Source organism: Pteronotus mesoamericanus, unplaced genomic scaffold (assembly GCF_021234165.1).
Source record: "Pteronotus mesoamericanus isolate MK-2021 breed Mesoamerican mustached bat unplaced genomic scaffold, CSHL_Meso_final contig_2, whole genome shotgun sequence".
Classification (NCBI taxonomy): domain Eukaryota; kingdom Metazoa; phylum Chordata; class Mammalia; order Chiroptera; family Mormoopidae; genus Pteronotus; species Pteronotus mesoamericanus.
In genome coordinates, this window is record NW_026555084.1 from 10,476,164 (window position 1) to 10,501,351 (window position 25,188).

The window sequence follows — 25,188 nt, forward strand, 5'->3', positions numbered from 1 at the left end:
CTTCTTTTGTTTGACTTCCTATGTTCCCAGTCCTGGTAGTGACTTCACAGTGGCTTCTGTGATGTGAACTGCGCTCAAGCCTGAGACCCCAGCCTCCAGTCACACAGAACCCCACCTCCCTCCATGTCCAATATGAGTGTCCTGCCTTGACTCAACCCTCTTCTGCCTTTGGTTTCCCCAAGACCGTGGCCCCAGGTCACACCTATGGGCTGGGAAGCACCACCGCCACCAAGTCCCCATGCCCTTCTTACTTTTCTCCCCAAAGGTCCCTGAACATGGACATTCAGTCCAGTCCCTAGACTAAGTGAAGATAGGATTCATGTCTCCTCAAGGAATAATTAGGGGAGAAAAGAAGGGGGTGCAGCAGCATTTGTAGGCAATCAGAAATTGGCCAGGAATTGGTAGCCTGAGGGCCAAATCTTGCTAATTGCCTGGTTTTGTAAATAAAGTTTTATTGAAAAATAGCGACAGCCATTCATTGATATATTGGCTATGGCTGCTTTCACACTGAAACAACAGATCTGAGTTGTTGTGACAGAGACTGTATTGTCTGCAACGTCTAATATATTTACTATCTACCACTTTCCAGAAAAGGCTTGCTTACCACAGATCTAATCTGAACAATTCTTCTTCCTCTTGGGTATATACTGTGCAGAAACTCACAGGTGCTCCCCAGGCGACAACTAGATTTTTAATAATAAAACAATTTGTAATAGCAAAACCCCAAATGTTCATCAAACAGAAAAACTGATAAATTGTGGTACTTGCCTACAGTGCATATACTATAACAGCAAAAGTAAATAATAGCTGTATATGTTAGCATGGATGAACCTCACAGAATGGTGAATAATACAAGCAGGTCAGAAAAATACATATGATATGGTTCCATTTGTAGAAGAGTCCAGAAACAAGGTCAAACAATATATTTGTGGGTATTTGCTAAGGGTGTAGAGAAAAGCAAGGAAATGATAAACACAAAATTCAGGAGAGTGGATTTCTACAAGGTGAAAAGGAGGGAGGGCTGACCTGGAGGTACATACGAAGAGCTTCAAAGGAGGGGGGACGGTTCTAAGCAAAGGAGCACATCCATGGTAATTTATTGTTGTATCTTTTTTTTTTTATTTTAACATCTCTGAAATCAGCATGGTTTTAAATTGCTGTCAGGTGGCAGTCAGTGCCTTAGAAATACCAACCAATTTATTTAACTTATGTTTTCCTTTGTGCAAGAGAAGTACATGACAAAATATCTAAGTCTGAAAGATATCTTTCAATAACTATAAAAGAAAAATTCCAAGTAACGTAAGTCCTTTCAATCCAGGAACATGGAAAAGGGTTAGATATCTCGTAGAATAATCCAAAATGCTGTGTCCTAAAGAACTCTACTAGGTATGCGTGTGGAAGGTAATTCCAAAAATAAATCATACTACATTAGAAATGAGATAGTAAGTTTTTAAAATGTCTATTTTTAAAAAAGAAATTACATTGCCTTTTCAAAGGAAAAAAGCTGTCAATGACTTTCACGAGTCTATCAAAATCATTACATTGTCTTAACAACAGATGATAAAAGTTGAATCTGAGAAAAACAATTCTGGGAACCATGCACATTCGTGTGGAGCCTGGGAGTGGCATGCCCAGCCTTGCAATTTCTGTCCGTCCTCCTCTGTGTCAGTAGTGTCTCACTGAGCAGTGAAACTTAGGGACTTTCTCCAGAGACTGAGTGTGTGTCCCAGAAGTCAAGGAGGTGAGAAACAAGGTATTCTGGGAGGAGTGGCAGCTTAGGAATATCAGGGGAAGCCCTTCCCCGTTGCTCTGATGGGTGGCTGGAAAATCCCTTCTCATGATTTCTGATGTACAAAGACCAATAGATGCTGGGTATCAAGGTGTCCTTGGAGTTGACTCCTGAAGCAGTGAAGGTAGAAGGTAAAAGCAGAGAACGAAGCATGCTCTCAGAGACCTAAGCGGGCCTTTGGGAAGCTTATGGGGAATATGAGAGGTTATGGGGTAAAGGAGAGGGAGGAGGGGGAGCTCTTTCCAAAACAGTCAAATTTATGCTATGCCAGAAGCCGATATATCCTAGTTACAAATGGCTTAATCTCATGATTCTGTAGACCATAGCTTTATCCTTTGTCCTTCTTTTAGCTTTATTTTATGCATTTCCACTCTCACACCCCGAGGCGCTTCTTTTACACAAACCTAATTTGTCCACCACGCAGGGCGTTAGCTGAGCAGACCCACAATTTACACAAATGCCGCCAAAGTAAAGTGGAGGTGGGGATTTGCCCACCACAACGAGCTCTGCCAGGCACTTTCTCTGTATTTCCTTTTCTATCTTGACAGTTCATCAAGAGACACATACAAAATACCTACGTATTTCAAAGCAACAGGCCTCTTCCTCTTGGGCGGGGGGTAGGGTGGTGGAGATATCAATTCAGGCATCAAGTCAACACACCCCATCAGATAAAGGCCAATACTTTTGACAGTAATATGCATCATCATGGTAGCAATTCTGCTGCAGCAAGTGTAAGGAGGAGATGGATGGCTGATTACCAACCCGTGCCCCACACCTACATACAAAAGATGAGAAGGGAATGTTTTGCCAATAGCAAAATAAGATAATTCATGGAGTCGTTGTGATTGGGTGGTCTTTCAGACAGAAGGAAGAGGTACCGTGGTGGGAAGAGGCAAGGTGCCTCAAACTATCGAAGGCAGTGTTGGGGCTGGCAGGGCGAGAGCATGAGAAAGGCGTTGAGGGACACTGCAGGGGACAGGGGCGGCCAGGCTTTGAGGTCCGTGTAAAGGATGTTAACATCCGACCTTAGAAAAATGAAAAGCCACTGAAGTGTTTTAAATAGGGGAGTGACTTGATCAAATCTGCGCTTTGTAAAGGGCGCTGTGTTTGCTGAGGAGAGAAATATTTGTGGAGGGTGTTATTAATGTGTGACCTTATGTCCCTTCCTATCTTTTGCTACAAGATCCATAAAATAAGGAGATCGGAAGGGATGTTTTGAAAGAGGACTTTCCATTTGAAGTATCCATTTTGGGGGGTGAGGGGCGGTGTGGCTAGGACTTGTGGCCTAGGCTGCCGGGGGGTGAGTTTGGATATTGCCTTGGCTTCAGAGTACTTCCCCACCTGAGGTAATGCTCTTTCCAGAGGACACGACGAGAACCGATTGATGTAGAGTGTGATGGTCTGGCCCTCTTAGTCCAACATAGAGCCATTCAACTTCGAGAGCTCTTTGTGGGGCCTGCCTCACAACTCGACTTCTTCCTCTGTGTACTCCTGCTTTCTTCTCTTCCCTTCCACAGGTGCTGGTCCTAAGGGAACTCCTTAATAAACATTCTTCTCACAGAACTCTATCTCAAAATCCTTTTTTGTTTGCAGTGTAATTTTCAATACTCAAGATATGGAAGCACCCAAGTGCCCATCAATAGACAAGGGACTAAAAAAGCTGTGGTACAGATATACAATGGGATATTTCTTGGCCGAACAAATATCCCCTTTGATAATTCACTGATTACTCAAAAATCGACCGGTTAGACTTACGCTTCCAGAAAGATGGAGTAGGCAAATTTTTCCCTATTCCTCTCATTCATAACTAAAGACCTAGGATATTGTATATACAATAAACATCGTAAGACTTTGAAAAGTGGAGAGATGCAGGGAGGCCAGCCAGGGACCACAGGGATTGAGGAGCAACAATACTGTGAGCTCCCTGGGCTTTTCTTTCTGTTTCATGCATCCCAGACTTGGCAATCCTGAAGAAAAGACCCCCAAAAACCTTATCTCTCTAGCCAAAAGACCAGGAAAAGAGCAGCCAAAAAAGGCAGAAATCTTTTAAACAATAACTGCTCCACTCCAGCCAAATAGCACAGAAAAAACAGTGCTTCCAGCCCTCCACTCAAACAACCAATAAAATGGAGAGATTCAAAAGCAGGTATGATAATGGTATAGTTAATTTTTCTTTGGTGAAACTTCACATAATGAATGATGTAGACTTTAACCACAGTAACAGCTACAACAAGTAATTCAAAAGGAATTACCTGCTTTTTTTGTAGGGTTCTAAATCCCTTTAAGTTCTTTAGCCTGCAAGAAGAGATAAGTGGCTCTCATTGGGACCACATTGTCTGTCAATGGGACCTCATACCTGGGGACACAAGTCTTTGTTAATAAAATAAAGTGTAAACTGAGGATAGTTCCCAAATGCCAGGGTTACTGCTGTCCCCTGCTGCTGAGGACAGGTATAACAGGCACAAGAAACCGGCATCCTCACATCCTGCCTGCTGCACACAGATCTGGGCTGTCGAGATTGTTAGTGATGAGGTCGTTAGTAACCAGGAGATTAGGGACTGAAACTGCATAGAAGGGAAAAAGCCATTAGTGATGACTCCCACCTAAAGTACATCATTTAAACAGTACACATGAGCTGACAGAAACTACATGATAGAAAGAAGCAGGAATTGGAGATGAAAAATTTAATTTGCTAGTTCTTATTTCTTCTGCATGGGCCGACAAACAAGTAACAATAATAGGTAATTGACTAAAAAGAGCTCAGAGATGTCATTTATGAACCTGTCTACTAATGACAGAGGTGCTAAGACCAACAGAATCAGAATCAAAGTAAATGGTGCTGGAACAACTGGACTCCCACGTGAGGCGGGGGTGGGAAGAAGAGGAGTCTCAATTTATCTTACACAAGATATATAAAAATTAACCCAAATGTAAAACACAAAATTATAAAGCTTCTAGAAGAAAACACAAGGGGAGATCTTTGTGACCTTGTGTTAGGCAAAGATTTTTTTTGGTTAGGACATGAAAATGTATGCACCATAAAAGTAAATAGGACTTTATCAAAACTAAAAACTTCTGCTGTTAAGAAAATGAAAAGATTAGCCACAGATTGGGAGAAAGTATTTACAAACTATGTATCTGATATAGGACATATCCATTGTGTGTGTGTGTGTGTGTGTGTGTGTGTGTGTGTGTGTTTTCATGGGCATGTTTTTTTATAACTCAATAGTGAGAAAACAAACAAGCAAGTTAAAACTGGGCAAAGCATTTGAACAGAACATTCACCAAAGAAAAGTTACACATGCCAAATAAGTATATAAAAGATACTCAATACTGGGGAAATATAAATTAAAACAACAGCACAACTATTGGAATTGCAACAAATAAAAATAAAAAGGAAAATACTAAGTGCAGATGAGGATTCAGAGCAGCTGCAACTCTTACAGCGTGATAGTAGAAATAAAACATGATACAGCCTCTTTAGAAAAATGCTTGATGCTTTCTTATATAGTTAAACATATAACTGTTACAAGGCCCAGCAATTCCTTTCCTATACGGACATTTATAGGACTGAAAATAGCCCAAATGTCCGCCCACTGGTGAATGAATGAATGAATGGAATTACATACAAGGGAATACTCCTCACCTGTAAATAGGAACAAACAACACTGATTTACCTCAGAAGTTCTATGCTAAGTGAAAGAAAGAAGCCAGACAAGAACATCTGTACACTGTCTGATCTTATTTATATGGCATTCTGGAAAGGCAAAATCATATAAACAGCAAAAAGATTAGTGGTTACTAGGGACTGGGGTTGAAGGGAGGAAAAGGAATGCAGAGAGGGCACAAAAGGAATTGCTTGGGTGATGGAAATATTCTATGTCTTAATTCTGGTGGTGGTGGTTATGTGGCAGTACATATTCATCAAAATTCCTGGAACTGTACACCTGAAGTTAATTTTACCATGTATAAATTTTACTGCAATAAGCCTAACCTCAAAATAAAGCAACAGGGTGGAGGAGAAGTGTGAACATTCCTGCTTGCCACTTAGGCGCAAATGATCGATAATGATGTTTCTTATAATGTGTCAAGCTCCTAAAACAGACAAGGTGCCAGTTACCATGTACCCCTGCCCGTTTCTGCCCCCTCATCCCTGCTCACTCTCCCTGTGCACACAGGTTCCCTTCCTGGCCCTCATTCAGGGAGATCATGGCAGCCTTGGGCTCTCTGCCTGGGGCTTTGGCTGTCTCCCAGAGCTTCCCATGGTTGACTCCTTTTAGTCACTCATGTCTTAGCTCCAAAGTCACCTTCCAGGAAGAGACTATCCTGATCATGCTGCATAAAGGAGCTATCCTTATCCCCTGCGACTATCGCATTATTTTGTATTTTCTCCCCATAGCCCCTTATGATTATTTGAAATTCTTATTCCTTTGCATGTCATCTGTATTTCTGCATTAGAATACACAGCTTTGCCTTTTCTACCTTCTAGAAAGGTGCCTGACACAGCAGACTCACAAATAAGGTTTGTTAAATGGATGTATTTCTTGTTAAGCTATACAAGGCATCTTTAAGGAAAAAACCTTCCATTCAGATTCTGGAAATACAGTTACATAAATGTTATTACATGCCATGTTTTCACCAGCCCCTCTCACGATAGGGATTTCATACCATTATTCGTTTGTAGTTTATTGTAAAAAACTCTAGACTGAGAGCTAAGGGTCCTAGACTGTAGCCTTGACCCTGCCACTGGCTGTAAGACACTGTACCTCTGGGTCCAGTAATTCCTTTTCTAGAAATTTATCTCAAGGAAAAAAGATAGACATGTGCACAGACATATACAGGGTGGGGCAAAAGTAGGTGTATAGTTGTGAGTCTGCAAAACACAGACGTTATTCTTGTATTATTATTTATTAATTATTATATTACTTTCCATATGAACAACTGTAAACCTACCTTTGTCCCATTCTGTACATACAAGGATGTTCATCCGGTGTATTAATAATAATAATGGAAATTGAAAGGAAGATAGTTGCACACAATAGGGCTCTGGCTAAATAGACTGTGATTTATCCATTACTGTCACACTGTGAATTCATTTGGAAAGGATGATTATATTCATTTTAACTTATTCAATAAATATGCATTGAGTACTTGCCAATTTCAGGCACTGTTCCTGGCGCTGAGCATGTAGCAGTGAATGACACAAAGGCCCTACACTTAAGAACACTGTTTTCACGGGGAAGAAAGACTAAAAATAAATCAATAAATATACTGCATAGCATGGTATCCAAGGATAGTAAAGCTCTATGAAGGAAGGATAACGTGTAATAAGGGGGTTGGGGCATCCCCCAAGAGAATGGCTGGGCGTGTGCTATTTTATATGGAGCGATCAGGGAAGACCTCTCTGAGAGGGTCGCATTTGACCAAAGACTTGAACGAAGTGAGGAAGTGAGGCAGGAGGTATCTGTGGAGAGGTCCAGGCCAATGCAGTGGCCCGAGGTAGGAGCACGCTTGACGATTTTGAGAGAAAACATAAAGCCTGTAGCTGGGGGAGAGTGAGCAAGGGAAAAAATAGGGGAGGGAATATGATGGGAGAAAAAGCCAAGGGCTTTATATGGGCCATTGTGAGAATATTTGATTCTCCTGCAAATGCGGTAGAATACCTTGGAGAACTTTGAATAGGGGAGTGGTCAGATCTGTCTCATATTTTAAGACTGTGTGGTAAGTAGGCTAAGGGAGGACAAAGTTGGAAGCAAAGCAGCCATTTAGGAAGCTATTTCAGAAGTCCAGGGGAGACAATGGCTGCACGGACTAGGACCGTAACGGCGGGGATGGTACGAGCTAGTCACACCGTATTTGGGACTTGTACGTCTTTCTACATAGAACTAGTACAAAGGGCCAGTATGGTAGTTTTGATGGCCTACGGGAGAAAGAGGAGTAAGGGATGAATTGTTAGATTTGAGCCTCTGCGGCTGAGTGAAGCTGTGTACTACCGTCAGGTAAGGAGGCCTGAGTAAAAAGTGGGTGTGGTCAGGGCCTGGATACCCGCCGGCTGCTATCACCTGGATGATGTTCTAAGAAGCGAGAACTGAGTCAATTCAAATAATCACATGGGCTAAGTGCTGCTGAGAGTGGAGTAAAATAAGGACTAAAACTGACCATTTTAAGTCACAGGTGTAGGTAACATTGGTCTCGGGGCAGGGAGAAAAGCCTGATTGAATATGCTCAAAAGTGAATGGATTTCCTCAACAAACGAATTTACCTGGGGGGAAAGTTGGGACTGGGGGAAGCAACCTATAGAGTACACATAATTAAAGGACACATCAGCCAGTCACAAAGGAAAGGACTATTGATTGAACCCTGAGGCAATTGGTGTCCAGATACTGACTTTATTTTGATGCTGTTAAATAATTACTCATTTATTTTAAAATGAGCTCTGTGGATATGTGACGAAAATAAGAGTCCTTATCTGACATGTTGAAATGAAATATCGATGGGTAGATAATTGTTGCAGTTGGGTGATGAGTACACTATTCTCTCTAGTTTTTTTTGTATGTTTTTGTGAACCCTGAGAAGGAAATATCTGCTGAGAAGGACTCCTCGGGGTTAACTGGACACAAATTTATAACCAGAGTCTAGCAGTCGTTGCTGACAAAGTTCTCTCGTGGGACTACTCTCCATTTCAGGGGGAAGCCACAGACTGAGCTACTCCTGTGTAGTACTGTCTTCCTGCCTGTCAACTCTTAAAAGGAGTGTCAGGTATAGTCTTTACGCCAGCGGGCTGACACAGTGCCCTGTCCAATGGGAATGGCAGAGCTATAGCCTCATTTGCATCTTCAGTGACCAATCAAAACAGCTCCATACCTAGCAATCAGAACATGCAACTCTGACCAATCAGGACAGCGCTACTTGAGCCCATCATGCTATGCAAATTTGGATTCCTTATTTGCATAGACCAATCAGGGGCTCGGGTGGGAACTTTCTCTGTAAAAAGTGGACTCCCCGTTGAGTGCAGGGAGCACATTTTCGTTTTCAGTGGGGGCTATGTCTCCTACATTAGTAAACTGTTAACCCCAATCGCTTCTCCCTTTTACTGCATCCCATGGTGGGCACTCCTGTTGGCATTAAATTGGTGGCAGCAACTTTTGTTGACATTTGGAATGCTCCCCAATAAGTTTTTAAAAGTGAAATCCAAGAATCTTGTTTTAAAGAGGTAAAACTTTTATCAGAATAACAATCTTTTACGTGCAACATGTTCTTGTAAGTCTTCTATGAATTTATAAAATTATGACACTTCTAATGGAATAACCTTCAGAAGAAAACTTTGATTTCTTTTTCAATTTGCTTATTTGTTACCTGCAAAGAAAACAGGCATCTCTGAATTTCTAAACAAAAGTAAAAGTAAATGGATGGTGAGGAAATGGAAATTGAGAATGTATTATTCATTCCCAATCACGGTCACACATATTTCAGGATTAAAAAATATTTAAAGAGTATGTGGAATCCAATCTCATTTTAAAAAATTGACATCATTTTAAAAAGTATCTCCTTATCTCTATTTTTCAATTTTTATGTATGGCGTATAGATACGTTGTTTAATTGTAAATATTTAAAAAAATGGAGCTACCAGCTGCTGTTGTAGTTTTACTAACAGAAAGTTAAGGTACAACCCTACACTAACAACCCCAACACGCTCTACCTCGGCGCTACTACTGGGAACCAAGCCTGGGATAACACAAGATATGCGCAGACGCAATTGCGAAACAGCGGGCTCGGGAGGGACTAGAGTCTCGCTTAAAGGACAGCTCTTTCAGCCAATAAAGACACAGCATCATTGGCTTTTTCCCGAAGGAGGACGGCGGAAGTCGGATTCGCTTGCGGTGGAGAAGGCGGCTACCAGAGTAAACGCAGAGCTGAGGTAAGTGGGCGGCGACGTTTTGGGGCTCGGTTCCGCGAGGTTTTTCCCGTTCCGGACCCCTCTGCTTTGTCAGGGCGGACTGGGAAAGGGGGAGGCCTGGCGCGGAGTCCACTCGCTCGCCTCCCCTCCCGCGCCCCCCAGCGCGGCCTCCCCGCCGCTTGTGGAGCCAGGGCGTGGGCGGGCTCGGAGCTTCCTCCGGGTGGGGAGGCCGAGCCGGACTGGAGGTTTGGGACGCCTGGTTTGCTAAGCTGTGTGGCCTCGGCGGGTCGCCATCCCTGCCCGCCCTCCTCAGGGAGCGACCCTGAGATGGCCGACCTGATAGGGGGCGGGGGAGGGAGATAGGCCCCACGCCTAGTCGTTCAGGATTCCCCTGGAGAGGTTTTAAAACTACGTTGTAGCAGCCTCTTTGAAAGTAGACAAAGGGAATCAAGTGTCGGGGCAGAGGCCCGGGCGACGCGCCGTGACCCCTGGCGCTGGTTTTACTGCAAGTTCGGTCTAGAGAAGTGATAGAGAAGTAAAGCGTAATTTCTCTACTGTGTCGGGGTCCTTTCGTACAGTGGGAAGCTTCACGGTTTCCCGACCTGGGAGCGGGCGCCGTGCCGCTGCGAGGACCGGGCGGGAGGAGGAGTCCTGCCCTGCACCGGCCGCCAGCCTTTTGGTCTGGCGCCCAAACTTCCCTCGTCGAGACTTGGGCTCCTTCTCTCTAACGGGGTATTGGAGCTCGTGCTTAACTCGGAAGCGGGGCGAAGGTGGAGAGGGGATATACAGCAATGGTACCGTTACCCGCGGTTGGCCTTTGGAAAATGGCAGCTTGAATAGAGGAACGGGCATGGTGCAGAGGAGCACGAAACGGGACTCGACACCCGAAAAGGCTGGAGTGGGTGAAACCGAGGCTGTCCCAGTGTGTGTTGAAGTACCAGATCAGTGCCAGTTCTCTGATTTTTGTCGTTGGTAAGAGAACATTCTTGTTTTGGGAATATGCCCAGCAGTGTTTGGGTGTAAAGAGACGAGAGACCAGTAGGGCAGATGAGGGGACATGTTAACATTTGGAGAACCTGCGTGAAGAATATGGAACGTTCTGTGTAGTAATACTATTCATACAACGTTTCTGTGTCTGAATTTATTGATAAAAAGTTTTTAGAAGTGGATTATAACTTTGCAGCCGTCATAAGTTTGTAAATAAATGGCACAGTACACATATTTGTAACCCCCCACCCCATGCACTTTCACTCTTTTTCCTTAATGTCTGTATTGTATTATATGCACTTTTTTGTGTGTGTGTGTGCTTGTACCAGTGTTTTTATAGGATAAATTCTAGAAATAGAATTTTTGGTTCAAAGGATATCAGCATTAACATTTTCAAGACTGCCAAATTAAATCCAAATATGTACTTGTTCCCTTTTTTATCATGTGGGTATGAGAATTTTCCCATATTCTCTGGGGTACCACCGAAGAGTGTTAAGTGGTGGTTGTGATGGTGGCTTCTTTGAGGGCTGAGGTGAGTGGGTGCTCACCCCACAAAGCTTCCCTGAAGGGCCAGGATTGCTAAAAGCCTGCTTCTAAATTTGGGAGGACCCCTCTGAAGAAAGTGAGAGGGAGGAGCGTGTGACCTTTGCTAGGGCCTGCCACACAGAAGGTCTTCTCACATTTGTGGAATCATGGAATATTTGAAATTTTGTGTTAGAGGAGAAGTATCCTTTTTAAAATTTGGTTTTAAAAGTGTATTAGCCTATCTTTCTGCCATTATTTAGCATTTGCATTTTCCTTGCCATCCTTTGCCTATTTTTTTTTTAATGTAGGTTTTAAAAAGACTCATTCAGTGGAGTTTCACAGATCTCTAGCATCTTTTAGGTCTTGTTTGGGGTGCTTGAGGTAGAGATGTGAACAAGACAGGCAATTCCTGAAGTTACAGTGCTTTTCTTCTTGTGGGGATGGAATCAGAGAATACGTTTTTAAAAAATCAAAATAAAATATCTAGTATTTGCCCTTTGTTAGCTTTCAAGCATTTTTATCCCCCCCAAATGGGATTGCCTGTTAATTTTGCTTATGATGTATTTTATTTGTTTTTATTAAATTTATTGGGGTAACATTGGTTAATAATAATATTATGTAAGTTTCAGGTGTACATCTTTATAATATGACCTCTGTATACTCCATTGTGTGCCCATCACCCAAAGTCTAGTCTCTATGTTTTTGACCTTGTACTCTCTTTGTCCTTACCCACCCACATTCCTCTCTGGTAACCACCAGTCTGTTGTGTTAAATTTATTTTTGGTAGTGAATCTATTGGTCTTTTGCCGTAGTCTTAAAACTTTGATGTTATCTCCTTGATAGATTATAAACAGCACTAGGGTGGAGGCACTGTTTCTTGTTTACTTTTGAAAGACAGTACAGTGTAGGGTTTGAGCCGGTCAGACTCTGGATCCTTCCTCAACTTCTTACTCTGACCACCCAAGCAGCTCACCTTTTCTGAGCCATAGTTGTCTCATTTCTAAAATGGAAAGAGCACCTTTCTTTTCTCAGATTTCTCACAACCATGAGAAAAGTATTTAGAACACTGTCTGGCATATAATATGCCCTCAGATATTATCTGTTATCATAATCATCCCTGGATACTCACTGTCATATATTAACAAACAATAAATATATAAAGGAGTGAACAAACATTAAGGACATTTGTACCTACTTCCAAATTCTCATTGATTTGGAGCTCTCTTGAAATGAATGGGGCTGCTCAACAAATATTTATGAAGCTCCTGTGTGCACGGTTGTGGACACAGTGAGAATTATGATAGTCAAAAATTTTCTCTTCATAGAGCTTATTGTCTGATTGGGGAAACAGATCAAATACTGGTACAGAGAATAAATGCCGAAAGGCAGAATCTGCTTTTGATGAATAATCAGAGAAGTTCTTTCTTTAGAAGTGACATTTTAAGCTAGTGCCTGAAGCAGGAAACCCAAAGGCAGAAGAAGCTGTTAAAGAATTGCGTAAGAATACTAGTTTGAAGACAATATTGCTAGGCTATATAAGGGGAAAGGGATGTGGTGTAAGAATTATGTTGGCCATTATAAAGAACAGTAGTGAAAGCAAAAAGATCCCTGGGGAAGCAGTTGTATTCCAGCAAGAGGGAATAGTGACTTGGTCATACTTGATGAATTTGAGGTAGTGAGGGTGTCGAATCAACAGGACATCATAAATTGGACAGTGATCGGGAGGAGAGGAGGTTGATAAAAGTGGAAGATTAAGATAACTCTTAGGTTTCTGGCTTGAAACCCTAGGTAGGTAATGGGGACATTTTATTGAGATAGGGAAAATGAGAAACGGAGGAGTAGATTTAGGCTGTTTCGTGTATATAGGGGATGAAATTTTTATTTATGTACGTATGTATTTTTTTTTTTTTAAGTTTGATTACCTTATGAGACATCCAGAAGGGGCTCAGAGGCAGTCTGGACTGGAGATGTAAAGAGACATAAACATAGACCAGAGTTTTTGTACTTTGACAGAACATATTGACATTTTGAGCTGGATAATTCTGTATTGTGGAGGGCTGTCCTGTGCATTGTTAGTGTTCAGGAGCATCCCCAACATCTACCCATTACTTGCCACTAGCACCCCTTCAATCATGACAATTAAAATTTTCTCCACCTTGCCATGTGTCTCCTTGGTGGGTAAAATTGACCCTGGTTGCCTAGGAATGGTATTAAAAGCTATGGAATTGCCCTGGCTGGTGTGGCTCAGTGGATTGAGTGCCGGTCTGTGAAACAAAGGGTCTACCAGTTTGATTCCCAGTCAAGGCACATAACTGGGTTACAGGCCAGGTTCCCGGTGGGGTGGGCTCATAAGAGACAACCACACATTGATGTTTCTCTCCGTCTTTCTCCCACCCTTCCCCTCTCTAAAAATAAATAAATAAAATCTTAAAAAAAAAAAAAAAAAAAGGCTATGGAATTGACTATGATCACCCAAGGAAGAATTTAAAGCAGAGGTCTAAAACTAGTGGCCAGCAAAATTGTTGTAGATAAGTTCATTTAGACCCCACACTACTTGACAATTTCTGGAATTAATTAGCAGTATTTAAAAATTGAGAGGTTTCACATAAAAATCTGGGTTTTTGCTCTCTCTTGAAAAATTAAGAAACTGAGGAGCAGTGAATCTTCATTCCCACATTAATGCTAATGGCTAGAAGTTTTGAAATCTGGCTTGTGTTGCTTCGTTCACTCTTATCCCTGCCCCATAGCGCTTCACTCTTTATGTTGCCTACCTTTTCCCTTTTGCGAATCCTTAGAAGAGGTCCCAGCGCAGTCCTCTGAGACACCCCGTGTCTCATAGGGTGTTCAAACTTTTTAAAAAATGGATTTGCTTTCATCCCCTATACATACCCCTATATACACATATAGCCTAAACCTTTTCTTCCCAGTTTCTGATCTTCCTTTCCTCAATTAGATGTTCCCATTATCCACACTGATATTAAACTTTGGATAAAGGAGAAGCGCAGTACAGGAGACGGAGAAAGAGTGATTAGTGAGGTAGGAAGGAAACGTAAACGTAGGCTCACAAAACCTGGGCGGGGAGGGGAGTGTTGCAAAGGAAGCAAATGCTGCTGATAGGCTGAGTAAACGCCTTAGAAAAATATCCAGTGAATTTGGTCCTGTGGTGATCGTTGATGACCTTAATGAGCAGTTTTTGTGTAGGTAGGAGGTTGAAGCCAGATTGGATAATAACAAAAATGAATATGCAGAAGGCTAGTAAAACAGTGAATTGTGGGCTCGTACAGTAACTCATGATACCTGTCTCCACTGTCTCACTGATTCTCAGCAGTATTCTGTCTACCACTTTGGCTTGGTGGAAACTCAGGGATATCCCAGAGCTGTTCTTAGAACGTAACAAATTCCAACTATAAAACTGCCTCCAGTATATTACGGATCCAGTATATTATGGATGTTGTGGATCTTGAAAATCTAATAAGATCAGTCTAAATGAACACTCAGAAGGGAACCTTCTCGTTTTATGATATACCTAAGCCTCAAGTGAAATAGATGTTATTGTGGCCATAGAAGATACATTTGGGTTTGAAATTTCAGTAATAGAAATAGAAAAAATAGACGTAGAAATAGAAAACTTGTAGAGTACCTTGCAGGAAAAATGGGGTGAAATTGGATCATCATTTTATCAGAGAAGCTTAGATGATACCAGCTGTCTTGAATACAGCAATATTAACTTTGTCAAAGTGTTTATTACAGTTATAGGTGTTTGCTTTTGGAAATCAGTCTATAATATAAAACAAAGGTGGTACATGTGATAGGGAGACAGCATGGGTAGTTTGGCTGTGGAGAAGAGTAGATAAATAAGGCATAACTGGTGAGGTGTGGAATCTAGATTTTCTTTATAGATGAAAATATACTACAGCATATTTTGTTATGCCAGTGAAAGTATCTAGGGAAGGAAGGTAGTTGGATGATAAGAGCAGGATGGCAGCCTTTCCCCAGTGTAAATGTGAGTTTTAGAAACTAAGGAGATCATTTTGTGCTGGGCCCCAAACTGCTAGGGTGAAAAAAAGAAAATATTCTGTCTCTAGTCACCCAATGTGACAGGTTTGTTTTGTAGAGGCACTCTAAATCTTTGGTCTCTTTCTATAGGTTCTTGATCTTCCACAATGGGTGAGCCACAGCAAGTGAGTGCCCTTCCACCACCTCCAATGCAGTACATCAAGGAGTATACGGATGAAAATATTCAGGAAGGCCTCGCTCCCAAGCCTCCACCTCCAATAAAAGACAGTTATATGATGTTTGGCAACCAGTTCCAATGTGATGATCTTATCATCCGCCCTTTGGAAAGTCAGGGCATCGAACGGCTTCATCCTATGCAGTTTGATCACAAGAAAGAACTGAGAAAACTCAATATGTCTATCCTTATTAATTTCTTAGACCTCTTAGATATTTTGATAAGGAGCCCTGGGAGTATAAAACGAGAAGAGAAGCTAGAAGATCTTAAGCTGCTTTTTGTACATGTGCATCATCTTATAAATGAATACAGACCCCACCAAGCAAGAGAGACCCTGAGGGTCATGATGGAGGTGCAGAAACGTCAACGCCTTGAAACAGCTGAGAGATTTCAAAAGCATCTGGAAAGAGTCATTGAGATGATTCAGAATTGCTTGGCTTCTTTGCCAGATGATTTACCCCATTCAGAAGCAGGAATGAGAGTAAAAACTGAACCAATGGATGCCGATGATAGCAACAATTGTACTGGACAGAATGAACAACAGAGAGAAAGTTCAGGTCATCGGAAAGACCAGATTATAGAGAAAGATGCTGCTTTGTGTGTTCTAATTGATGAAATGAATGAAAGACCGTGAAGGATGTTTCTTTTGTTGTTGCTTTTTCTTTTCAGTAAATAGCATCATATATTGTTAATTTTCTCTTCAAGAGTTAAAAGAGAGAACTAAGAGTTACGTAAAGAGCTTCAGTCTCCAACTTTATCAATTATGAGATATCACAGACAGTAATTTCTCTCTATAGCAAGCATAGGCAAATGAGTATGACTATATTAAGAGTAATCAATTTAGCCCTGGCTGGTGTGGCTCAATGGATTGAGTGCTGGCCTGCGGAGTGAGAGGTTGCTGGGTTGATTCCCAGTTTGGGCACATGCCTGTGTTGTGGACTAGGTCCCCTGTTGAGCGATGTTCAAGAGGCTACTGATTGATGTTTCTCTTGCACATCACTGTTTCTATCCCTCTCTCCCTAATTTCCACTCTCTAAAAAAAAAATAATAATAATAAAACATTTTTTTAAAAAAGTAATCAACTTAAAAAGCAAAGTGCTGCTGTTGTGTGGAACATTCCTGTTGCTGTAAACATTGAAGATAATACTTAGTAATAGCAAACTTTCATCCTTGAAAAGTAGATTGGTCATCTGATTTAAGAATGCTAAATAAAGAATATCAAACTGCATAAATACGACATTATGAAGTCTTTATATTTTACTTAAAATTTGCTTAATCTCTAAAAAATTTTAATATGTTAGAGGAACCCCGTAGAGTTATAAAAAAGCAGTTTTATTTTTTCTCTTGACTGCTCTTGTAAACACACTATCTTGGCCTCTTGCCCCTGTCCTGGATGGTCCCATAACTTGTTTTAGTCATTTATATAGTAAGTCCTTTGATCACTTTTAGTTGCAACCATTCATTTTAGTATAAAAATGTTTATGTAACTAACTGTACATTTTCTTTAAAATTAAATTTATGCTTGCTTAAAGCTGGGAGCCTGCAGTGGGAAGGTAGTTTGGTGGCAGAGACTGTTAAGTGTTCACTGGAGATTGTGTCTCCCGAGATAGTTGTTTAGATAAGGCTACCCGGCCAGGGACTACATTTCCCCACTCTCCTTGCATCTATGTAAGGCCACGTGACTAAGTTCTTAGCAGTGGAATATGAGGGTAAAAATTCAGGCGTGCCCCATAAAAATTTCATAATTCTCCATTTTCATCTGCTGGCTGGATGGCCACACCTAGGATAACTTTACCATTTTGAAGATAGTAAAGGTTCTTGAGTTTGGGCACTTGAATGACTGAAGACTAGGCCCCCCCTTTCATTAACTCCCCTCCATCCTAACCCCAACTGATTTGACTTTATATGAATAAGAAGTCACCTTGTTTTTTTCACAGATTTTCTTTATTTTTCTTATCTTCCCTCTAACCTCCCAACCAAAGTCTTGGTGAAGAATTGGCCTTGTATCTGAGTTTCTCTGTTGGTGTTTCTCTTAACACAGGCGAGTGGTTCTCAAAGTGTAGCCTTGGGCTAACAGCATTAGCATCACTTGGGGCCTTGTTAGAAATACAAATTTCACATCTAAATCAAACTTTAGGGGTGGTGCCCAACAAGCTGTGGTTCAGCAAGCCCTCAGATGATTTTGTTGCAAATAAAATTTAAGAATCACTGATAAAGGTAATGTCTTTTCACAGATGTCCACTTCTGATTTTTTCCCTCAGTCCCTGGTTTCCAGTATACCATCCTTAAGGAATTAACTCTATTAAGGTCTTCAGCTCTAGAGCTGGCAAAGACCTGTTTAAAGTGGCCAGAGGTCAATTCTCTGTGAAACATCCATCCTTCTCTTTAGGAATCTTGGAGTGTAGGCTATTCCTAAATAGACCCTGGTCACATTTGTTTTTGTTTTTTTTCTCGGCATGTGTTTGGTGTAGATCTGTGGCCTTCAGAGACTAGAATACACAGTCCAGTCTCTTAAGCTTAAATTGAGGGGGCAGGGAAATCAAACTAGACATTGTGTTAACACTTGAGCAACTCTCAAAAGAAATCTCTTCTTTGCCCTCAACCCTTTTATAACTTTGAAGGTGTTGGGTTAAAAGGAACAAAACCAATTTTTGGCTGCTTTGCAAATCCTCGCCAGGGGAAGAAAACTAATTGAATACAACGTTACAAGATTTACAACATAATTTGTATATGAATTTGTGTGCATTGGGAGAGGATTAAGGGATTTAAATTTTAAATTCCACTAGGAACCTTAAAATCTGAGAGGATATATCTTGTAGATCTTTTAAAAGAGTTTTGATATGAACTATTACACTGATATAAAGTAGCACTAGTGGTCTGATAATTACAAGTTTAAAAGTTTATATAAAATCAGTCTTGTGAAAATTAACATCTCTGTACACCTGGTAATAATGGTTATTCCTGATAGATTGATTCCTCTGAAATATCTGTAAGAATAGCCTGGGCACCTCTTACAATTACCATTCCAGGTCCCAGAACACAGAGATGCTTATTGCATTGTTCTGGGGCAGAGTCCTGGCTTTGACTTTTAAGAATCTCTAAACTACTTTACTGTGCAGTGGGTTAAAGGAGTATTGCATTAGTCAGTACTCTATACTTGAACTAGTGTAAGCAAAGGGATGAATTTTTTGGAAGCATACTGTTACATGATTGAAGGATAAGTAGAACATCCAAACTATGGAGAGGATTGGGAGGGTCTCCTCTGGAACTGGAACTTAAACTGCATCCAGACCCCCTCTGCCTCTGCTGCCTGTCTTCTGTTAGCCTTACTCTCAACTTCCTTCTCTTGACAGCCCAGCTTGTTCATGGTATGGCCGAGAACATGGCTGCTGATTGTTACTAAGTGTTAAAGTCTTTCTGCACCTCTATCTGGGAGTTGTCTCTTAGATTTAAAGGGGAAAAAAAAAGTGAAAGGCTAATTAACCAGTCTGCATGGAGGAATTAGCCATGGCATTCCTGATTCCAATGGGACCAATCAGTTGGGCCCTGTAAGAACTTGACAGTCCCGAAAATGTCTTTATTGGGGTAGGTATCCACCTCCCGCGGGAAAGGAGATGCTGAGCTGACCTTACTGTCGATACCTACTACAAATTAAGCACACATAAGTTTTTGATACAAATAGCAAAAATAAACGTACTAATTTATAGTTACCTTATCTATGTGAGGGGGTCTTACCCATCATTCTGTCATGTATTCATTGTATTCAGTATTGTCTTTTCTATGCTTGATACTTCATTAGTTGCTGGGGGTTTGGAGAGTGGGGAGGAAAGTAGAAGAAAGATGAACAAGAAAAATGAGTTAATTTTTGAAGGTGTTCACACCCTAACCATATAGCTATCATATGAGTAACATTCTGAAGACTTGCTTCCAATTATATCCCTATTGCCTGCTCAAAACGCCTTTTTCACTCTCTTTTTAAGTTACGCTTACATGGTCACATTTGTTAAGGGCTTTGGAAGGCAGCTTCAACTGTGCTGTGTGGTATTTCAGAAAAGGCCTGTGCTAGGTCCTGAGGTCACTGGAAACAAGTTAAAGGGTGTCATGAGGAAATAAAAAGTTGACATGATTTGGATGAGAAAGGCCATTGTGCCCACAACATAGGAGATTAGATGTAGAGAAGCAGATGGAGGGCAAGTTACAGGATTTAAAAGGCCAAAGAAGGAGTTTGCTTTCCTCTAAATCTGATGGGAAATCAATAGCAAACATATATGGGGCTTTGCTGACACTGTTCTAATCACTACATGAACAAAGTCATCTTATCCTCACAACAACCCAATGAAATCAGTATAATTTTTACACCCATATTACAGATGAGGAAGCAGTGGCTCTGAGAAGTTACGTAATTTACCCAAGGTCTCCAAGGCAGTGAGTGGCAGAGCCAGGATTGGAAAATCAGTTTCTAAGCCAACACACTCAACTTCTATACTTTACCACCTCTCTACTGCGTCGTATAGTTAATAAGTCACAGGTAAGTAGTGGAGCCAAGAGTAAAATCTAATATTTTGACCCTATAAAGGTCCATACTCTTAGATATTACATGATAATGGACTGAGGGAGGAAGAGATTTGTACATGGAAACTACGAGCGAGCTCTGGGCATGTTAAGACATTTATGTCTTAAACTTCTGTGGGTATTTTAAGGAGATACCTACGTATCATATCCACTTTATGAAACTGAGGGCCAGTTTTGTGGTTTTATGGCTACAAAGCACTTAGCATAATTTCTAGTACTTGGTAAACTATCAAAGTTCAACTATTCTTCCTGCTAAATTGTCTTTTGCCTGGGGCACTTAGAATTAAAGATTGAAGAACTGGTTTCAAATTGCAATGTAATGAATCTAACAGTAAGTGGCACTCTTACCTCAAGTGTAGTAGCTGCATCCAGACGGCAGAGGCTGAGAGAAAGATGACGAAACTCAGAGGTTCTGTTTTTGATTCTGAGGTTTTTTCACTCACCAAGCGAGGCTTGCTGCCTGTGCCTGACTGTGACCTTTTCTAGTGGAGAGAACAGGGTGTGAATTCTTCAAAATAGTCAGTATTGTGTTGTGAATTAGAATCTTTTGATCAGAGCCTTTCTCCCAGGGCTGCCTAGAGGAGACCTGGGGAAGACCTCAGATGTTACTGTTAGTAGTAAGACACTACGATGCTTCTCACGCTTGCTTAACCTGTGACCAGATTCTGTGAAGTTGCTGGTTCCCTGCTTCCCACTCTAGGTTTAGAATAAGGAAAGAGATTAAAAAAATGGGAGTCCAGTGGAGGTGTGGTTGGCCAGGAAGGCATTATATCAGCTCTACAAGAAGAGATGCCTTGTGGGTCTTTGCTGATTTTTACATTCATTCATTCAACAAATCTATTATGAATACTATGCAACCAATTAAGTTATTAAGAATGAGAACACTGATGTCAGAAGATTAAGATATGGTAAGAAGTTGCTGGGTATAGTCTGAGCCCATATTTGTGTGTGCATAGTCAAATTAAAAAATTATATAAAAACCATTTCATGTGAGGAAACTGAGACTCAAATGTAATTTGCCACACATGACACTTCAGCTAGCAAATGGCAGAATTAAAACAGAAAACAAGAAAAAGAACAGGCGTAGTGGAATCTGGGCTTTACTATTAACTAGGGTAATTATGATACCTGTCTCATAGGCTAGGTACCATCCAATATTGAGGATGAAAGAGAAGACCTATCCTAATTGTCCCCAAGCAACATATTCAGGCCTTGGGCTTGCTAATTATCTGTGTGGAAATATCTGATCCGAAAGTGCACGAGTCTGGGGTGCTGAGTTACTGCTACCTGCCAGGGAGAGTGATAAGAGAAGGAGGAAGGCACAAACAATAGAAATAAAAAGGATATGACTATAGATTATATTGACAGTAAGAAATGGTATGAAAATATTGTAGATAACTTTATACCAATAAATTGGAAAACACAAAATGGTCAAATTCTTATAAAATATCCAGTATTGGTTTAAGAATAGAGAACTTGAATAGCTTTCTAATGATTAAAAAAAAAAAAAACCAGTATGCAAAATATCACAAAGAAACTTCAAGTTGTTTGAAATAGCTTTGCTGGCAAGTTCTACCAAAGATTGCCAGAAAGAAAAAAAATCCAGTCTTATGCAGACTCTTAGAGAATAGAAAAATAGGAAACATTCTTCAGCTCTTTTTATGAGACTAGCATTTTAAAAAAACATTAACCTAATAATACATAAAAAATAAAAGGTAATGCTTTATGGCCAATCTATGTTTATTTCAGGAATGTAAAATAGAAAACTAATTAATGTAGTCTGTCACAATAACAGATTAAAGGAGAAAAATCACTTGATCATCTCAACAGATGTACAAAAGGCATTTTATAAAATTTAGTATCCATTCATGAAAAAGAAGACCTCTTAGGATATTTAGGAATAGAACTTCCTTAGTCTAATAAATGGTAGCTCCATAGAACCTGCAGCATGTATTATACCCAAGGTGGAAAGCTAAAATTGTTCCTTTAAGAGAAGAAATGAAACTATGATGCCTCCTATCAAAAGTATTAAGTATGTACTAGATTTCCTAACCAGCACAGAAAAATAAAAAACACATATTGAGTCCTAGCTGGTGTGGCTCAGTGGATTGAGTGCCAGCCTGAGAATTGAAGGGTCACTGGTCTGATTCACAGTTAGGGCACACGCCTCAGCTGTGGGCCAGGTCCCCAGCTGGGGGCATGGAAGAAGCAACTGATAGATGTATCTCTCGCACATCGATGTGTCTCACCCTCTCCCCTCCTTTCCCCTCTCTCTAAAAGTAAGTAAATAAAATCTTTTTTAAAAAAGTATTGAAAAGTTAGAAACTGTGATTATTTGCAGAAAATGTTTTTCTACATAGAAAAGTCAATTTACAGATAATTTATTAATAAGAGTTTACTGGTTGGAGGAAAAAAACATTAAAAAATGCATTTCAGAATACCAGCAACAGACAAATTTTTAAATAAGATACTTTGTAAGATAACATCAATAATATGAAGTAGCCAGGGGAAAAATCACAGAATAAATTGAAGACCCCTATGGAGAAAATTTTTAAATTTTATTAAAATTTTAAAGAAAATCTAAATAGAGGAAGTATGTTTATGGATTGGAACAGTCAATATTGTAAAGGTCAAATTTACCCCACATTGATCTGGGAACTCAATGCAAGCCAATCAAATTTTCACCAGGTTTTTATTTTTAATTTGATAAGATGATTCTAAAATGTATAGGAGGTACAACGGCCCCAGCTAACCAAGGTGACCTTGTTAAGAGGACTAAGGGGAAGACTGGCCTTATGTGCTATGCAGGGTGTGGCAGAAATAACGCCCCTTGTTTTAACTACAAAATCATAAGCCTGTCATCCTGTTAACATAACAATATCACGCTCAAGAACACCATTTGACATTTTAGGTGAAATGTTCAAATTAAAACTATAAATTATTACACCCATATTATTACCCTACCAATCACACTCATGCAGGCATTACTTCTATATATGGGACCCTGTGTATAGGAACTCCACATACAGGAGAGCTTCAGAGACAGAAAGAGAAAATAAAGAATAAAGGACATTATGAGCTAAGGATGATGTCAGAGGCCTGGGGCCTCAGAGGGGAGTTAGGTCATTTACAGGACAGAAGGAGCAGATATTCAATAATTAGTTGTTTGCCCTGCCCTATAGATAGGCCAAAAAGGTTTTTTTTGATAATGACTCATTATGGGCAAGTCCCCTAATTTAAATTCTTTAAGGGAGAGGTAACATTTCTCAGGAGCCCTCAGGGTCTGGGTTGCCCCAATCTTAATGGTTCGTAAACCAAAGAAAAGGTGCTTATTTAACCTTGAAGTAATGAGAAAAATGCTGAGTAAAACCACAGTAAGATGCCTCTGTATCTTTACCAGTTTGGCAAAGAAGAAAAGAAACCCACAACTATATATACACATACACATACATGCATATATATCTGGGAAGCTTAGTTGGTTAGAGTGTCTATAAACTGAAGTTGATGCAATGTTCTGTGCATCTGTTATATTTTCCATTAAACAATAATTTAACCTTAAAGCCATGTTGTGACATCATCATATATCCATCATACTGGAAAAAATTAAAGTCTGACAGTACTGATATTGGCAAAGACAGAGTTCTTGTCACCACCAGAGAGAATGTAAGCTGGAATAAGCACTTTGGAAGACTGCTTACCATTCTCTTATAAAGTGGATTCCTACGAGAAGTGAAAAATGATGATATGGAGCCCTGGCGAGATAGCTCAGTTGCTTAGAGCATCATCCTGATATGTCAAGGTTGCAGGTTCAGTCCCCAGTCAGGATTCCATAAATAAGTGGAACAACAAATTAATGTTTCCCTCTCTCTGTCTCTTCCTCACTCTCTCTCTGAAATCAATAAATTAAAAAAAAAATTAAAAGAAGACTGATGCCTTTAAAAAATGACAATATGGTTCAGGGACAAAGAAGGAAAATAGTAAAATGAAATAAAATAAGAAAGAGTGCACACCAGAATTGGTAAGAAGCATGCCCCTTGAACTGAGAATCATGGTTAATTTTACTCTGAACCTGGGTCAAAAGACTAATAAGCAAATAAAAAGAAAGAAAAGGTGCCCCTTGGAGAACATGCTCAATACCTCTCCCACAAGGAAGGCCTCTGTACGAAGTATTGGGACCTGCCTTTTCAAGATGAGGATGCAGATGGGAATTCCCATGGTGACTCACACATAGCTCAGCAGAATTTTCTCCACGGTGGACCCCTTTTCATCCTTTTCAGTTTCATCACTTGGAGGTTCACTGAGCTATTAAGAGTAAAGTTTTCACATCCCTCCCCATTTCCTCTACTCTAAAGAGGTCTGATTACGTGGGCAGGGGCAGTATTAACTTCTCTTAGAAGTTACTCTCTGCGTAAATATTGTGATAGCTCAGAATGCTGACTTGCCGTGGCTGAGCCCCCATTTTCTGTGCTGTGGGGCAAAGAGCCCTGGAGAGGGCACAAAGCTGGCTCCTGCACTGATGTGCGTGTAACCTCAACCTTGCCTCAGTAGTCGCTAAATATAAAAACTCTACAAACACAAGAGCTCTTTATCAACACCCCAGGATCGTGAGGGGTGTGTCTTTGTAAGTTAAAAAAAAGCATAGTATTAGTAAAATCCCATTTTTGTAAGAAAAAGAATGACACATATTTGGAGGGGCAGGTGTTTTATTTTATTTTATTTTTTATATTTTTAGACAGAGGAGAAGGGAGAGAGAGAAACATCAATGTGTGGCTGTCTTCCAAGCGTCCCCTACCAGGGACCTGGCCCGCAGCCCAGGCATGTGCCCTGACTGGGAATCAAGCCAGTGGCCTTGTGGTTCATAGGCCGGTGCTCAATCCACTGAGCCACACCAGCCAGGGCTGGAGGGGCAAGTTTTCTTTCCCCATCTGCCTGCCTCATCCCTTTTGGGATGGGGTCTATAGCAGACATTTATCTTTGCTGCCCAGCAATCAGTCCTCCCCCTGAAATGTACTGCACTTTCTTGAGGGACCCACCTGTTATCTCAGAACATGAGTTTTGAGGATGTGACCCTGGCCTAACCCAATCAGTCCGTTTTGACCCTCTGAACACAGAATGTTTAGGAATGTGCCTGTAACCCAGTTTGGGCCTTTGAGGGAGCGTGAATCCCTGGGCTTGTGTGAGAGCAGT

General features: G+C 40.8%; 1 protein-coding gene across 2 annotated transcripts; it reads left to right on the plus strand.

The window, feature by feature from the left end:
* The first annotated feature begins 9,639 nt into the window (after window positions 1–9,639).
* MED7 (mediator complex subunit 7) lies at window positions 9,640–16,655 on the plus strand. Of its 2 annotated transcripts, none has more exons than XM_054567899.1 (2): window positions 9,640–9,707; window positions 15,345–16,655. In XM_054567899.1, the coding sequence occupies exon 2, from the start codon at window positions 15,362–15,364 to the stop codon at window positions 16,061–16,063; it is 702 nt and encodes a 233-aa protein (XP_054423874.1). In that variant the 5' UTR covers window positions 9,640–9,707; window positions 15,345–15,361; the 3' UTR covers window positions 16,064–16,655. The 2 variants fall into 2 exon arrangements, with proteins under 2 accessions (XP_054423874.1, XP_054423875.1); XM_054567900.1 differs by lacking the exon at window positions 9,640–9,707 and adding an exon at window positions 9,872–10,658.
* Window positions 16,656–25,188: the final 8,533 nt, after the last annotated feature.